Source organism: Rhodofomes roseus (assembly GCF_022264815.1).
Source record: "Rhodofomes roseus strain CIRM-BRFM 1785 chromosome Unknown C8Q71scaffold_2, whole genome shotgun sequence".
Lineage (NCBI taxonomy): Eukaryota > Fungi > Basidiomycota > Agaricomycetes > Polyporales > Fomitopsidaceae > Rhodofomes > Rhodofomes roseus.
In genome coordinates, this window is record NW_025952958.1 from 483,840 (window position 1) to 499,758 (window position 15,919).

General features: G+C 59.0%; 5 protein-coding genes across 5 annotated transcripts; 2 read left to right on the forward strand and 3 right to left on the reverse strand.

Moving 5' to 3' along the window:
• Positions 1-512: 512 nt before the first annotated feature.
• On the reverse strand, positions 513-2,081 carry C8Q71DRAFT_853049 (uncharacterized protein; the record flags this gene model as incomplete). Its single annotated transcript, XM_047926893.1, has 2 exons — positions 513-1,160; positions 1,215-2,081. The coding sequence occupies 2 exons, from the start codon at positions 2,079-2,081 to the stop codon at positions 513-515; spliced, it is 1,515 nt and encodes a 504-aa protein (XP_047783548.1).
• A 3,214-nt stretch (positions 2,082-5,295) lies between these two features.
• Positions 5,296-5,745, reverse strand: C8Q71DRAFT_853050 (Cerato-platanin; the record flags this gene model as incomplete). Its single annotated transcript, XM_047926894.1, has 1 exon — positions 5,296-5,745. The coding sequence occupies one exon, from the start codon at positions 5,743-5,745 to the stop codon at positions 5,296-5,298; it is 450 nt and encodes a 149-aa protein (XP_047783549.1).
• Positions 5,746-6,610: 865 nt separating this feature from the next.
• C8Q71DRAFT_205951 (WD40-repeat-containing domain protein) lies at positions 6,611-8,954 on the forward strand. The gene is made up of 7 exons (XM_047917004.1): positions 6,611-7,073; positions 7,127-7,195; positions 7,254-7,358; positions 7,413-7,758; positions 7,814-7,934; positions 7,990-8,141; positions 8,199-8,954. Exons 1-7 carry the CDS (start codon positions 6,828-6,830, stop codon positions 8,834-8,836), a joined length of 1,677 nt encoding a protein of 558 aa, XP_047783550.1. The 5' UTR covers positions 6,611-6,827; the 3' UTR covers positions 8,837-8,954.
• A 595-nt stretch (positions 8,955-9,549) lies between these two features.
• Positions 9,550-12,036, reverse strand: C8Q71DRAFT_720041 (putative phosphatase regulatory subunit-domain-containing protein; the record flags this gene model as incomplete). Its single annotated transcript, XM_047921334.1, has 2 exons — positions 9,550-9,799; positions 9,860-12,036. 2 exons carry the CDS (start codon positions 12,034-12,036, stop codon positions 9,550-9,552), a joined length of 2,427 nt encoding a protein of 808 aa, XP_047783551.1.
• Positions 12,037-13,402: 1,366 nt separating this feature from the next.
• Positions 13,403-15,903, forward strand: C8Q71DRAFT_698920 (P-loop containing nucleoside triphosphate hydrolase protein; the record flags this gene model as incomplete). The annotated part of the gene is given in 8 exon segments (XM_047920041.1): positions 13,403-13,735; positions 13,781-14,407; positions 14,465-14,710; positions 14,774-15,071; positions 15,133-15,295; positions 15,312-15,581; positions 15,648-15,734; positions 15,807-15,903. The coding sequence occupies 8 exon segments, from the start codon at positions 13,403-13,405 to the stop codon at positions 15,901-15,903; spliced, it is 2,121 nt and encodes a 706-aa protein (XP_047783552.1).
• Positions 15,904-15,919: the final 16 nt, after the last annotated feature.

A 15,919-nucleotide genomic window follows, 5' to 3' on the forward strand; every position in this document is an offset into this window, starting at 1 on the left:
CAGCTCACCTGGCTGTCGCATCTCAGCCCACCGGTGAGGACTGCTTGTCCGTTATCTGGCTCCCGCCATATTTATTAACGATCAGACTCATAGTATGTATCCCGTCGGCGTCGGTATTGGTCGCTGACTGGGACCAGGATATTCTCCGCTCATCAAAGGCTTGGCGACGACGTAGCGTGCCAGTGCGATCGCCGGTCTCATATACTCGTACATGTGCATGAGGGCGCAGTTGGGGCGCAGGCTAAGGCCCACAGTACCGTTACGACCCTTTTTCTGAACTCAAGCGACTCTCTAATGATACGGGTATCGAATTCGAGGCCTAACATATGCTACACGCTACTGATACAGTATGTACAACCACGAGGAGGGATACAAACTAGTAGGCGACAAGGTATGTGTCCATGAGCTCGTATCGTCGTTAACTCACGTAACATAATCGTGAAACAGCGTAAAGGAAACCGCGTCTGTCCATGCGAAGATGCCCCCGGCTCACAAGCCACTTGGAATCTTCTCTATCCTTGCGCGTTGACGTCCGCGTCAAAATTGAAGAACTCGTTGATATCCAGCTCTCCAAAGGGCGACATGCTGGGGGTGTTGGACTGGATGCCCAGCTCGGCTAGCCCCATGGTGTACGACTCGAGTTCTGCTTGCATGTCGCTGTACGAACCTGCACCGGCATTCATCGGCCTCGTCACCTGTCCTGCATACGCGGTCCCAACAGACCCGAACGGCACGCCGATCAGCTGAGTCGTGGGCGGAACGTACGGCGCGCGCGCGTTCATCGGGAATTCGGACGACCTCGGGGTACGGTCGAAGTCAATCTCGCTGGCGGGCACGGCCAGCCCCTCAGTCGAGGTGAATGCCTCGCTCGGCCACGACTGCATATAGCCCGCTGGTGCGTACGGTTGTGTGGGCATGGGCGCCCCGCTGACCGACTCCGCTGTTGGGCCCGGCCCTGAGACGGCCATGGTGGGGACCGGCACGGTGTTCCAGTGGGCGAGCGATGAGGAGACAACAGTGAGGGGAGATGGGAGCGCTCCAGAAGCCGTTGCCGCCCTGCGCCGCCGCAAGAGGGGGCCTGTCGATGTGGGGCAAGAGCTACTGGCGTTCGCTGTGGATGCCGGTGGGCGCACCTCCTGTGGGATCGCAATCCCCTGAGACTATATGATATTGATGAGTGTTCATTCTCCGTCATAATGCAACGATGTACTCACTGGAATGTTGGTGTCCTCGAGCGCATACACATCTGAGGCGCTCTGCATCGACGATGGTGACTGCGCAAGCCCGGCGCTCAGGTCGCTCGACCAAAGATTGAAACCGGCGTCCAGGGGCTCGATGGGCCACGCAAATGGGCTGATATCGTATGGCGATGCAGGCTCCGAAGCGAACTCTTGCTTCACGCCCGTGGGCACACTAGGCTGTTGGATATGCATGCTAGCCGCCGAGCACCCCGAGAGCAACAGGGAACGTTGGAAATGGTGATGAAGGGGCGCGTCAGACCGAGAAGGCATCGACGTGGATCGCCCTCCGTGTCGCACGAACGCCGCGGGACTGTCGTCATGGTACGGCGTGGTGGGGGGCTCTGGGGACGACGAGGAATAGTCGACGCTAGCCGGACTGGAAGGCGACGTGTAGTCGCTCGCAGACTCCGACCCCGAGGAGGCGCTCTTCGACCGATTTGCGGTACGACGCAGAAGCGATTCGACCTGCTCGCGCCGGGAGATCGCCACGGTTCCCGCCTGACCGTCGTCCTGGTGTCTGCGGGGCTTGTACCTGTAGTGGGGATGCCTTTCTGCATGGTCAAGACGTTCCTGCTCCGCCCTTTGCTTGTACGGCGCTTTCTCCTGGGCGGAGAGCGCCTTCCAGGCTTCAGCGGCTCTCTTTGAGAGTGTCTTTTCGGGTGTCGGAGCGCGGTCTCGGTTGGCCTGCGCGTGCTTGCGCGAGTACTCGACGCGAAAGATAATGAAGGCGTTCGGTGGTCGCGGGACCCACGATGGGTCTCGCTCGCGGTTCCTCTGAGCTCTACGCTCGGACGTCGATTTCTGCTGCGAGTGCGTACGATAATACGGCTGGCGTTGCATGTCGGATAAGGCTGGGGACGCTGCACGGGACGATGTGGTATCTGAATGTTGCAGGTTAGTAGGAGGTGACGGTTCGGAAGGAAGAGGTGCTTCACCTCGGAGGTCAGTAGAAGAGCAGGTGGGCCACGATTTTGAGCTGCTTGCTGCGTGAGACATCCAACCAAGTACTGTGGCCGGAGCGGAGGGCATATGGGGGAATTACAGGCAAGTCAAAGCGTGCAAGGCCCGGGCGAGTGACAAGACGGAAATCGGCTAGCCCGGGGTCCTCCATGGTGCTTTAAGCCAACCTTCCTCCGGTATTCCGACGCTCTCCTTTCCAGATTGATACCTGGGACCCGCCACTCCGACGGTAATTGTGCGCGCCCAGTCACGGAAGGGGTCGCGTTCCCGTCAAGCGCCTGTGCCACTCGCTCAGACGCCCGAGATTGCGATCTGTGCTCATCAGGTCTGATGAGATTGCGATCTGCGCGCATACCACGAGGCTATCCAACGCGAAGTCCCGACCGTCCCACCCGCCGCATGATGCTCAGCAGCGCGTACCTCTCGGCGGACTCGCGCTCTGATATGCCGCCCCGCCGCTGCGTCTCCATTCAGCGTGGCACCGGGCTGCAGCTGTCGACCTAGGAGTGATAATGGACAGATTTCGATCTCAGAGACTGCCCCTTACTGATCGCCGCGGGGGCCTCGCAGCCAAATTTCAAGTCCTAATTTGGTGACCGTTGTATTTCTGGACAGGAGTTGTCAATCACGGCGGCCTGCTGTAGGATGCGTGCGTGCATCGTATCGCACACGGTCTCCTGTGCGGCCTCCGCGCGACGAGATGCGGTGACCGGGCCTCGACCGTGCGGTACGTTCGCGGGTAGAATCTCCCAGAATAGGCTAGCGCGTCCCCGGACGCCACTCCCTTTCACCGAGGCTTTCTCTAGGAAGGAGTTCGGCTCTGCAGTGGCACACAAGTGGCACATGCCTCAACCCGAACCCGCCTACCCACGGAGCTTCATAGAGTGGGTGTCGGGCTGCCCATCGAAGTGTGGGGAGTTATAGCCGTCGCAGGGGCACCAAATGAACGAGTTTTGGAGAGCACACCACCGCACAGCACAGGACGTCGGTCGCGGAGGTGGCTGCAGCTCACGGTGAAGTTAGCTAAGCCTGTCAACTGATAGCGAACACTCAGCATTAGTCATTAGGGTCTGATCAGCGAAGGTGGTGCACAATCGCGGAAGTTATCGAACTGGCAATGTCTCAGTACCATATCTATCTAATCCCCTCTAATCCCCCGCAAATATGGCTCAACGCGGGCTGGGCCTTACCACAGCACTTCGCTATTGGCTACGGAAGACAGGAGACAGGACAACTATCGGGTCGCTATCAGAGCTCCGACTTCGTACGGACGACGCGCTGAACATTCGTCGGGCCGGTAGAATATCGGTCTCCGGACGACGGGAACTGGCATCACAGCAGCGAAGACTGATTCGCGAGTGGCGAGGAAATTCGTGAAGTCCTTGCTCGGAGCATCCACCGGGTCCTCTCAGGTCCTCTCCGAGGCGGGGCTTCCAAAGCACGAGTAGTCGTACCTCCTGCCTCCTGTCTTTTTCGGACCCGAGCACAAATCGAGGGTAGCCGGCTGAGTACAAGGATCTACATATGTGGCTAGGTTCGAGATGACAGGTTATGTCGATCGAGCACGATCTTCGCGGACCAAGGGAGACCTCCGCTGAATGTTGCCAAAACGGTATGGAGGGTGTCATTTGCTTCTCGTGGATTGGGGCCACTGAAAGTCGACAATGGCGCAGGAACTCTAACTTTGCCTCGGCGGGAAGGCGCCGCTCAGCGTGCCTGTCTATGATAGCAGGCCGTGGGCCCCTCCTGACAATTGCAGACCCCAGCATCACTCCATCAATTCAACACGGGTGCGTTCGAAGGTCACTTAACCGTTGCTTTGGGACTGTAATTCCGCCGTGATCAGGCCAGCATCTGACATGCCAGATGCAAGGGTCGAGACCGCAACTCAGTGGCACAGTTGGCAGGGCTGCGCCCGATGGGTGCAATCGACGCGGGCGATGCGCAACCCCCGATCCACCGATGCATTACTTCGCCACTGTACAATTGTTCACTGCATGTTCGTCTGCCATATGCCACCACTTTCCGCATTCGCTGTAGTAGAAAGGGTGCCTTCTTGAATTCGCTCGCCGCTTGCCGCAGTTCCGAGAAGCCCGGCCGACTGTGTCACACTGGCAGCGTGCAGTTACTCGGAGACCTCACCATTAGGCGTATGATCCACACACCTGCAGTAACTTGGTTGTCACCGACGATCGCAGCAACATTGAGAGGTCGATGATACAGTGCCCGCCGTGGCTGGAGCGGGTTCTGGCATGTACGGCAACTTGGATCGGTGGCGTAGAGCCATGTAGCCTCTCGGGGCCGACGAAGGTGCGGTGCATGCAGCGTCGTCGGAAATCGCGGGGGGGCAGACATCAATAGGGTGGCCCCTAGAACGGGAGACAGCCATTGGACGGCGGGGCACGCGCAGACAAAGCGCAGCTTACTCAGAGGCACAGAGCGAACAGGTGCGCACGATTGCCAGCTCCCTCGAGTCACGTAATATTCAGGCGATCTCGCAGGGATCTGATGCCCCTGTCCGCTAAGCCTGCGGCCTCGAGCATCGCGGATGCTTATTCGGGTAGCTAGTGATGCGTTCGCCGTTGGTCATGTTGCCCGGCCTCTTATGCAGAAAGGGAGGGAGTGCACTAAGTAGCGGCGTAAGTACCAGGTTCCAAGGCAGACTGGGGTGGCAGATTGCACATGTTGGTGAGCCACAAGTGCTAGAGGCGCCGCCATTGACAGCGCCCAGACAAAACGGATGGTTCGTGTATGGCCGCCGAAGGCGCGTCATCTGGGCTCGACCGATAACTCTCCCATGGCACGCATCGGAGAAGAAGATAGAATTCCAACAGTATCTCGCCGCTGAAGATTTGATGGACGCGTGTTCATTTGGACTAGAACGCCAAAGTCCCACATGTGATACCGCTACGGAAGAGGAAGGAACTGGCAAAGTGAAGTATACATGGTTACAGCGCATTGTTGCAACGTCCATGAACGGATCGCAAAGTCCAATGAGTGTCCGTATTTCGGGCGTATGATCTGTAACAGTGATGATGGGCGAACACTACTGTCAATACGAAGGCAACGCGTTGGGAATTAAACGCACGATAGATTAGTTAGGATTGTCTGGCTTCTCGCCCAATCCGCAGTCGCTAGCGTCCAACTGAGTGGCCGTAGCATTGACCCTTCCCAGGAATACGGCCTGACCATTCGTCAGGTTGTTCATCGCCTCCAGCGCGATATTGAAGCCGTTAGCGGTAGAGTCGATGGCGAGGACGTTGATGGTGTACGAGTCGTAGGCGAGTTGCCAACAAGTCCCGCACTCCGCCGAGCCGAAGCCCGTAACGACTTGGGCACCTCCGATATTCGGGAAGTTAGGAAGAGTGCTGAGGGTCGTGTAGCCGTATTGCTCCAGGCCGTTGGGGCCGTCGGAGCATGCAACATAGTTCAAGGACTCGGAGCCGTCGTCGTACAGCTGGTCGTATGACACAGATACTGTCCCTTGACCAAGGGCGGCTGAAGCGCAGAGGGCGAAGACAGCGCAAATTCCGAGGAACTGCATGGTGGAGCGGCTAGCAGGAGGGCCGGTGCGATGGGAATGCACCAGGGCCCAAGATGCCTCGCAGAACGTCTTTATACCCAGATCGCGAGATAACTGGCCACGCGCACCCTTGACGGCACCCGAGTGAGAGAACGGCAGAAGGTCTTGGACGGGCAATGACTTGTGGCAGCCCGAACCTTGCATGTCCTTTTCGGCGGCAGGACGATGACCTAGAGCGCCGGTTCATGGGAGTTTCTGCCGTAAATAGAGCTTATTTTATCTCATGATGGGCACGCCTGCCGCCTGGCGAGCGAAATAAGACCGCACTGGGTAGAGCTGACGGTCAGCGGCAGCTACCCTGAGCGACAGCCAGCGTCCCAACGACGAAAGCTTCTCCGTGAAGACCGCAAGGATCGAGTAATTAAGGATGTCCATCTCAAGCTCCTGAGCAAGAAGTACATACGTTAGCTGTCGAGGATTGTGGGAGAATCCGCACTCACGCCGCCGCAAACGAAGCCTGGCTGCACGTTCAACAACAGCGTGATGGCCTGCTGACAGGGAACGAGGATGCCCTTCCCGATAGCACTCGAAGCTCACCACACGCATAACGGGAGCCTCCCATCGTCCTAAGCATGATCCTAGTCGACATCGCTATTACGTCCCCAACGCGAAAGGAAACTTGGTGCCGGGGCCGAATCGATCTGGGCATGGGAGTGCTCGAGTCGTCGGGCGGATGTAACGGCCCCATCAGATGTTGTTGTCAAGCAGGATACACAACGGAGAGAGTATAGAACAACATAAGCTTTTGAATTGAGATTGTCGTTTATGTCAAGGACGAGCCAGCGTGTCCGGGGCGATCTCAGACTCAGACACTATTGTCGTGATCGTCACGGTCGCGGCGATTCCCGTGACAGTCACAGTCGTCACGCGATCACGCGCCAACCTAGACGCCCGATTGCCGCGTTCGCGTCGACGCCGCAGTCAAAGTCTTACTCGGGTTCGCCGTCGCACACAACGAGTTGAGCCTTCTGTGCATCCTGCTGCTTCAACATTGACTAGGTCGCTGCGACACTTGCGACCCCAACCGGGAGGCCTCTAGAGCGATGTCTGCCACCACGGACTTGCCCGTCCTACTGCCGCGCAAGGTGCTACCTCGGACAGAACTGCTGCCACGAGAATGGTCACCAAAGGCAGACCTAACAACTACCAACCCACCTCCGCCTGACGATGCAAGGACACACGACCAGGAAATGGCCATGGCTAGACAACTCATGGACGGCAAGACCGTCAAGAAGGTCAGGCCAAGGAGAACCGTCGACTACGGTGGCCCTCTAGGCGGATGGGCACTGGTGAGTCTTCCTTGCTACAAGCCTCAAGGACTCACTGACGAATCACTCTCCAGCTACGGAAGTCACGGCCCAACTCGACATACGTACCATATCTGAGGCCAGCACCTCCGTATATCATTGATGTACGACTACGCGCTCGCAAATATATTTTCTTCGGGCTGAATGAACCTCGACGAACAGTTACTGCCACCAAAAGCATATCCGGACAACCCCTCAACATCACTCTGTACTAAGTTCGTGCATACATCGACCAACAAGCTCAGATGTCCCGTCAACTGTGTCACGGTTCGTTTTCCCCGGGAATCCCCGTACCTTACGCTGACGAGAAGATAATTATAGTGGACCCCTGAAGGGCGTCGGGTGCTGACCGGTTCCACAAGTGGAGAGTTCACTCTTTGGAATGGCCTGACGTTCAACTTCGAGACCATTCTGCAGGCGCACGACAGCGCTGTGCGGGCCATGCAGTTCACGCACTCTGGTGCCTATCTTGCGTCGGCAGACCAGAGCGGTATCATCAAGTACTTTCAGCCGAACATGAACAACCTGACCGCATGGACGGGTCACCGCGAAGCTATTCGAGGGCTGAGTTTCAGTCCCGACGATGGGCGGTTTGCGACGGCGAGCGACGATTCGACGATACGGATCTGGTCGTTCGAGGAAAGCCGCGAAGAGCGTGTGCTGACAGGTAAATGCACATGCGCCACGAAGCAACATCATTCACCGTGCTAAATTAACCACAGGGCATGGATGGGACGTGAAGTGCGTGGAGTGGCATCAGACAAAGGGGCTCCTCGTTTCTGGAAGCAAAGACAATATGATCAAGTTCTGGGATCCCAGGACAGGGACGTGTCTATCAACGCTGTCAGTACTGTCTGTCCGTAACGAGTTATATTGCTGTGCTGACTGTAACGTGCAGGCACTACCACAAAAACACTGTCCAAGCTCTTGCCTGGTCTCCGAATGGCAACATGGTAGCAAGCGCATCGCGAGACCAGACCGTGCGCGTGTTCGATATACGCGCGATGAAGGAGTTCCGGGTGCTGAAGGGGCACAAAAAGGAAGTCTGCTGTACGTCCCTCCGAGCGTCTGGCCCGAAATAACTTCGCTCACGATACGATCTCACAGCTGTCACTTGGCACCCGGTGCACCCCATCCTTGTCACCGGCGGATCAGAGGGCGCGATCCTGCACTGGGACCTCTCCTCCTCCACCGACACGCTCGCGCAGTCACCGTCGCAGCCGCCGGGGGCGCGCGCGACGCTCTCGCAGGCGCACGACTCGAACGTCTGGTCGCTCGCCTTCCACCCGCTCGGGCACCTCCTGGCGAGCGCGTCCAACGACCACACGACGCGCTTCTGGTGCCGCGAGCGCCCCGGCGACGCGACGTCCGTCTTCTCGGGCGGCGGGCAGAAGCCGCCGGAGGTCACGGACACCGCCGGGCAGGAGGACGAGGACGAGAGCATGGTGCCCGGCTTCGGCTTCACCGGCGCGGGCGGCCAGTGGTGGGGCAAGGACGAGGACGGGGACAGCTCGATGCAGCAGCACCCTGGCCTGCACGACGCGAACCCCCCTCGCCGCGGCATCCAGGATGGCGGGGACGACTACATCCCTGGGTTTGGCCCATCAGACGGCCCAGGGATGGTGGGCCGCCAGAATGGGCCGCTCCCGTCTCAGGAGGACCTGTACCCGGGAGATGGGGATGATTCGTTCAGGAGAGGCGGCCGGAACCGCTGGGGACCTAGACGCGGCGGCGGGCGACATTGATTGTCATACACCTCGTCGACGTCAGTTGCTGTACGCCTTCTCGTGTACCTATTGTGCTGCTCTTGATGATGATTAAGCCTTGTGAGGATGCACCTGCTTATCACGCACTGTCGGGGGACGATTGTGCGCACAGATAGGAGTTGAACTCGTATGTCATAAATTCGTGTCATCTATTGGGTGTGATATACGGTACTTGCGATACTATGCAGCAGGAATATGTACAGTACAACGACGCCCTAAGGCCTCGAAGGTGCTGCAGTATGTGTAGTAAAGTATGTCCGAACATAAGGCTGAGAACGATGCGCTCCTATGGAGCCAGGACCAACAGGTAAGGTACTATCCGATACGCTCACGAACAGGCGTCGTATGCACAAGCCCACTACGGTACCGTATGCATCGTAACATAATCTTCTAGCTGGAACGCTCCTTGAACTCGTTATCATACACACGCACACAAATAGACGTGAAGAGTCGTGGATCATCGATCGTCATGCAGGGGCTAGCGTCGCGCGGGCACTAACTGCTCGCGCGCAGGGGGCAGGGACAAGTATGTATGGGTGGATGGTGATGGTTCAGATAGACTGGGTGTGTGGTGGGGACAGAAAACCATATGCAAGGAAATAATAATAAACTGAGACAAGGACAAGGCTAGATCGGGGAACACAGCGATAGGGTGACGGGGCAGGGGGAGGGGGAGGCGATCCTGGTGGTCATCACGAAGCAAGGGAGATAGGGGTGGACGTCTGCGAGTCGAACATGCTCCGCACGGTGGGCGTCGACGTGCCGCTCATGTATGCGACGTCGTCGAAGCTGGGCGAGCGCGTCGGTGTCGCGCCGGGGGACAGGTGGTAGTTCGTGACTGGGGACGAGAGGAACTCCTCCACGCTCGAAGCCGAATGCGAGCGCTGGATGGCCTCCGCCTGAACATCCAACAGGGAGTCCGGACCCGTGTAGAAGCAAAATCTGCAGAGAGGACCCCCAGTCAGGACCATCCACGAAACCCACATCCCAGACAAGACTCACTTATTGAGGAAAACATGATACCCGGGATCGTTCGCCGGACTCATACCCCTCTCCTGCCTCGCCAGCAGGTCGAACATGCCCTCCCCGCGGGGCGAGCCCTCGGGCGAGCTCGACGCACTCGACTCCTCCGACTGGCTCGTCACCGACGGCGTCGACTCCTCACTGCCGCCCCTCGAGATCGGCCACGGGCCCAACAGGCCCACGCCCGACAAGCCCATCGCCGTCACCGGGCTGCGGTACGTGTCCATCGAGCTGAAGCGCGGCACCGCGTCCTCCCGGAACGCCGCGGGCAGCGCCTTCCGCGCGCCCGCCCCGGGCGTCGTCGGGTCCAAGTCGAAGTACCCGCGCTGGTGGTTGCGTCCGCGCATGCGCGAGAACGGCACGGGCGTCGCGCCCGCGTCCTCCGAGTCGCTGCCAGCATACAGGGCGACCTTCGGGATCGCCTGCGGCGGCGAGTCGTCGTCGGGGTCGAGGATGCTTGGCGAGCCGCGCGTGAGGCTCACCGGGTCCTCGGCGACACGGGGCCTGCCGAACGAGCGGGGCGGGAGCTGCGGCCTGGTGCGCGCGTAGCTGGGCGTGTGGTACGCGCCGGGCGACGTCGCGGCGGGGTACGTGCTCGTGCGCGTGTGCGCCGTCGGCGACGGCGACTTCCACGGCCGCTTGAACGACGCGGAAAGGTCGTAGCGCGCAGAGAGCGGCGTGCTCGAGCGGAGGTTGAACGTGTCCGCGCCGGGCGAGGGCGAGAGCGACTTGCGCCGGGGCGACTGGCCGGAGGCAACCTTCTCGAGCTTGATGCGCAGGTCGGAGATGTTCTTGCGCTGCGTCTCCTCCTTCTCCGTCTCGCTCTCGCTCTGCGACTGCACCACCGGGCGCGCGGGCGCGGGCTGCGGGGCCTCGAGCTGCCTGGAGAACCTGACTTGGAAGTTCTCGCCGTCGTTGTTGTCCCAGATCTCCCGTCCCGCGACCGTATACCGGATCGCCATGAAAAGCGTCTTCTCCTCGATCCGCGCGAGCATGTCGTTGAGGCGGACCGTGAACGCGAACACGTCGTACACGCCACCCTCGAGGGTATGCACGTACCGCGCGGTGACCTCGCTCGTAGTCTGCCACCAATCGAACGTAAACCGCACCGCGACCCACTTCTCGAACGCGATGTTCTTCACGCGCACACGGCCCTGCACCGCGGCGCCGTCCGCGCCCAGACTCAGCTCCTGCATCGCGCACTCCGCCTCCTTCCGCGCGGGCGCCTCCTTCGCCGGCATATTCACGACCTCCATCGTGAGCTTGCCCCTCCGCTCGCGCTTGTCGTCCTCGCCGTAGATGAACGCGGGGAAGTCGCTGTCCGTCCCGCTCGTGTCCGTCGTCGGGCTCCCGTCCCTGCTCACCGCGAGCGGCTTCTGCTCCGCAAGGAACAGCTTGACATGCTCGAGCTGCGAGTCGAAGTGCACGCTCTTGCTGCTGTGCGCCGGCGACGCCGGCTCGCTCTGGGACGGGCCTGCACCCGCGCTCACGTCCTCGCCCGTGACGACGGAGAGGTCCCCGCGCACGGCGGCGCGCCGCGATTTGAGCGACGACTTCAGGGGCTCGCCGGACTTCTTGCGCGCGAGCTGAGCGGAGACGTTTGAGGGTACGCTCACGCTGACCGCGCGGTTGGGCGGCTCGACGCGGAGGGCGGTCGGGAATTCCGGCAGGCTGGTCGCGACGGTGCCGTTGCCGGGGCGCACCTTGTTCCCGCCGGAGGATGATGGCCGGGGAGTCTCGGGGCTGAGCGGACCCTTGTGCGTTGTTGGGAAAGCGACCTGCTCTGATGGAGACGACGAGCGTGCACGGAGGACGGCGGGAGTGGGCGTAGACTCTTCAGGGGAGCGCATCTTGGAGCTCGTCCGGCTGCGGCGCTGGCGGGGGACGAGGAACTGCATGGGTGAATCGGAGCTGCTGGACGACCCTGAGGCAGTAGAGGATCGAGTGCTTTGAGAGATGGTCACCGCGGGGACGTGAGGAGGCGTTGGGGGCTGTACCATCAAGACGGTTGATTTCGGCGGGGACTCGGAGACTGTCATGGTGAATGATGAGCGCGAGCTAGTGTAAGACGGGCTGCGGCGCGGGATACGGGGCAGAGGAGAGCCCGCGCTGTTCGAGTGCCGCGAGAACGAGGGCGGCGGGTCGACGGTAGACATCGCGGAGGGTAGTGTTGTTGGTTGGGGTAGGCTTGCGACGGAGCTCATAAGGGACGTCATATACGAAAGCCGGGGCTGTGGTACGCTACGATGGAGAAACGTTCAGCGGTTGATTGACACTTCGGACGAATTGAACCACAAGCCAGTGGGCTTTCGGGTGAGATGCGGGCGAAAGACCGGAACTTACTTGGGACGTGACGTCTGCAGACGCTGGCCTTAATTTGCGACCTCCGCGTCCGAGTATCCAGAAGACAGAAGGACGAGATGGAGGGGGCGGGAGAGCAAATGCGCCGCGGATACGACGCAGAGCTGGACGAAGTTTTAATGCGTCAGCTTGGGTGGCTAACGCCGGCCTGCGGCTGACAGGGGAGCCACTCACTGCGATAAGTATTACGGCGCTATGCGGAGCAGCACGCAAGAGTTTTCGCAGAGTGCTCGACGAGCAGGGGGCCTCAGCGGGAGAGTCGAGGGGGGCCGACCGATACGGACCTACGGGCAAAGAAAAATATATGAGGGCGACTAATAGATCCGGTGAATAGGCGCGACGGACCAGAGCACGGGTCGTGGTGGATAAGATGGAGGAAGACGTTGGAAGATCCGGGTGGTGGACGTCCCCGCGCTGGGGCTGTGGGCAGCGAGGGAGGAGGAGGATATAAGGGCGGGCTGGTTGAGAGACTGGGCGCACGTGATGGGCGGTCTGGAACGGCATCTGAGGCACGCCCAGCCACACCGTCGCGACTGCCCCTTACGGCAGGCGCGCCCCATCCGCCCGGCTCCCCTCCCCGACCGTCCCAACTCTATTCCCGATGCTTATTCGCCGGGGTCGTCGTCCTCGACGACCTCGCCGTCGCGCACGCCCGCATTTGTGTCTGCCCGCCGTGCTGTGCCAAGACTCCTTCTGCGGACCCGCGCGGACACAGATAAGAGGTTATGCTCAGCACCACCAACGTTCGCTGACATCGAGACTCGCACAAGACTCCAGTCTCCTCCCCATCCGTTTTCGGGAGGTAGGGGGCCCGTGTCGCTAGGCCGTGCAGTGCTACATAAGTATCGTCTCTCGTACCGTCACGTACAAGTCCCAACATCACATCACATGCTTTGTATTACGTAAACCCACGCGAGCATCCAAACCTTATCCCCCTCTACCTCCCTATAACGGCTGGCAGAAAACATTGGTAAACACCGGAGCGCGGCGTCCTATGCCTCCATTTGGTAGCTCCACGGCGCCGGAAATCAATAAAGCAACCAGGAATAAACATGATTTTCTGCCATTTTTACACGTGGAGAATTAGAGCCATTGTTGCGGGAGTCGCGACTCGCGACGCGTCCAAAGAGACACGGTTGAAGGTCCCTGCTCATTGCAGACATGTCGTCCAGCATCATTGCCCGCCTACCAACAATCCCCGAAATCCGACAGAGAACCCAAGCTGTTCTGAAGCGCCTCCCGTGTTTATGGCAGGCCGAAGTCTGCCGCGAACAACTGAGAGGAGAGAAGGACGTATTATGCATTGCACCAACCGGACTGGGGAAAACCCTCACCTTTTGGATGCCTCTCCTGTTCCGCGAGGACGGGATCCAAATTGTTGTCACACCACTCAACCTTCTCGGCACCGAGAACGTTGCGGAGCTTGAGAGCCATGGGTTCCGAGCATGTGAGGTGCGCGCAGAGACTGCAACACCGAAGCTCTTCCAGGCAAGAGTTTGGAGTAATCTATGTGGCAGCTATCACTCAGTATATGCACAGGAAATAGAAGATGGCAAATACCGTGTGGTGATCGCCAACCCAGAAGAATTGATGAAGGACGGCGGTGGATTCGAGAAGCTGTGGAAGAAGGAACACTTCACGTCACGGATCATCAGTATGGTCTGGGATGAAGCTCATTGCATCAGCACCTGGAATTCGTTCCGAGCTGACTACAAGAAGGCTTACCGCATTCGTTATATGCTTCCGAAGCTGCGGTTCCTGCTTGCAAGTGCAACATTTGACACAGACATCAAGAATGATGTGTTCAAGACAATGCACATCTCACCACGGACCTGCGCCATCTTTCAGCGCTCTAACGACCGACCAAATGTTCACCTTGAAGTTCGCCGCATTCAGCACGCGCTCCACACCTATGCCGACCTTGATTTCATCTTCCCGCACAACTGGAAACCAGGTGATGACCTACCACGGTTCCTTATCTTCTTCGACAGCATCGAGGACTCAATCTCAGCTGCGGAGAAGCTACGTAGCCGGCTCCGAGGATCTGCGAGACACAAGATCGTCTGGTTCAATTCACGTATGACGTCAGCCTTCCGCGAAGACTGCCTGAACAGTTACAAAAATGGAGACATATTTGGGCTATGTTGTACTGATTCTTTCGGCATGGTATGTGAAAAAGATCACTCACGAATTCAGCTGACTCAGACCGCCTCTGTGCTTCAGGGTATCAACGTTGCAACAATCGAGCTAGTCATTCAATGGCGCGTCACATGTGACCTGCGAACACTATGGCAGCGTTTTGGGCGCGCTGTGCGGGACTTGACGCGCAACGGTGTGGCGATCCTATTCGTCGAAGGTAAATATTTTGACGAGGAGAAGGAGAAAGTGGTAGCGCGGGCTGAGAAGGCAAAGGAAACACGAAAACGGAAGGCGGCTGGAGCGCCGCCAGGAAGCCCTCGCCGCGCAAAGGTCACGCGTCTTGCGAACACAACAAATGTTGCGGAACCTGAAGGTGCTGGTCATGTCTCAGAGAGTGAGAACGAGGACCAGGCGGGAGCAATTGCGTCAAGGCGTGGCAGAGAGAACATGATGCCAACAGATGGCATGCTCACCGGACATGCAGCAAGACAGAGTGCTCCGACCCGCAACCTGGACGAGTTGCGTGCAGAGTTCAAAGCTGAGCGGAAACCGAAGGCAAGCTTCTCAAAGAAGCGAGCGGCGGATGATGTGATATCTCCGGAGATGGATGCACTGATCAACGCAGCGACACGCCCGCAATACGGGTGCTACAGAACTCCGGTTATGGCCTTCTATGCCAATGACAAAACGGGTATGTTTGGCCCTTGTTTGCGGATGTAGGCGAACACGCTCACGCCGGCTGCTGGTCCCAGTCTCAGACCACCTGCAATGCTGTCCTGATATCGCTTCTGGCTGTGGACGCTGCGCTGCAGCACCCTCCCAAATCTGCTGCTCCCTATGCTCTCCCGACAACACTCTCTTTGCTAGGTACCGCCCCATTGCACCTCTTCCAGCCACGTCAGCGCCGAAGAAAGCGTCAAGGCTGCCCAAGGAGAGCAGCGCCTCGGCAATGCTCAACAAAACGCGATCTCACAACTGCGCTTGATAGATTCCGCGTCGCTCGCGCGGAAGCAGAGTATGGCATTGCAGCACACTCCCTTCGCGCCGAAAATCTAATCTTGCCGGAGACGGTGCTTGCGCGGCTGGTCGACTGCGCGAGTGTCAAGAAGATAGGGTCTCTCAGTGACATGAAGCGTGAGACCAAATGGCCGGCAAACAGGGTGGACAAGTATGGGGAGTCGGTGCTCGAGATCCTGCTGCGGTGAGTCACAGGTGTAGTATCTACTCTTTGCTGTCAGTCACTAACAATCTTCGGGATTCGGAACAGCCACTTCCCCCTTTCCCTTCCCCTGACATCGACACCTCTCGCAATCCGTACCCCGGGTGGAAGCCGTACCTCTGGCCCAGCCACCACGTCTGCAACATCGCATGCTGCTGCAATCGAAGGTACACAGGGCACCGTGGCACCTGCTTCTACAACTCCCAGTCGTGTGGTTGCGCCGCGCAAGTGCAGTGCATGCGGTCAGCCAGGGCACAACAGTACGTCTCTAGTCCTTATGTTGTTCACTTTGCAGTGTTTATGATCACATCGCTGATCTG

Excerpts from the sequence above, each read along its gene's own strand:
- C8Q71DRAFT_205951 (XM_047917004.1), top strand. The coding sequence starts at position 6,828 with ATGTCTGCCACCACGGACTTGCCCGTCCTACTGCCGCGCAAGGTGCTA. Across the intron at positions 7,074-7,126 it reads CTCTAGGCGGATGGGCACTG|CTACGGAAGTCACGGCCCAA; the intron begins GTGAGTCTTCCT and ends ATCACTCTCCAG. Across the intron at positions 7,935-7,989 it reads GGGACGTGTCTATCAACGCT|GCACTACCACAAAAACACTG; the intron begins GTCAGTACTGTC and ends TGTAACGTGCAG.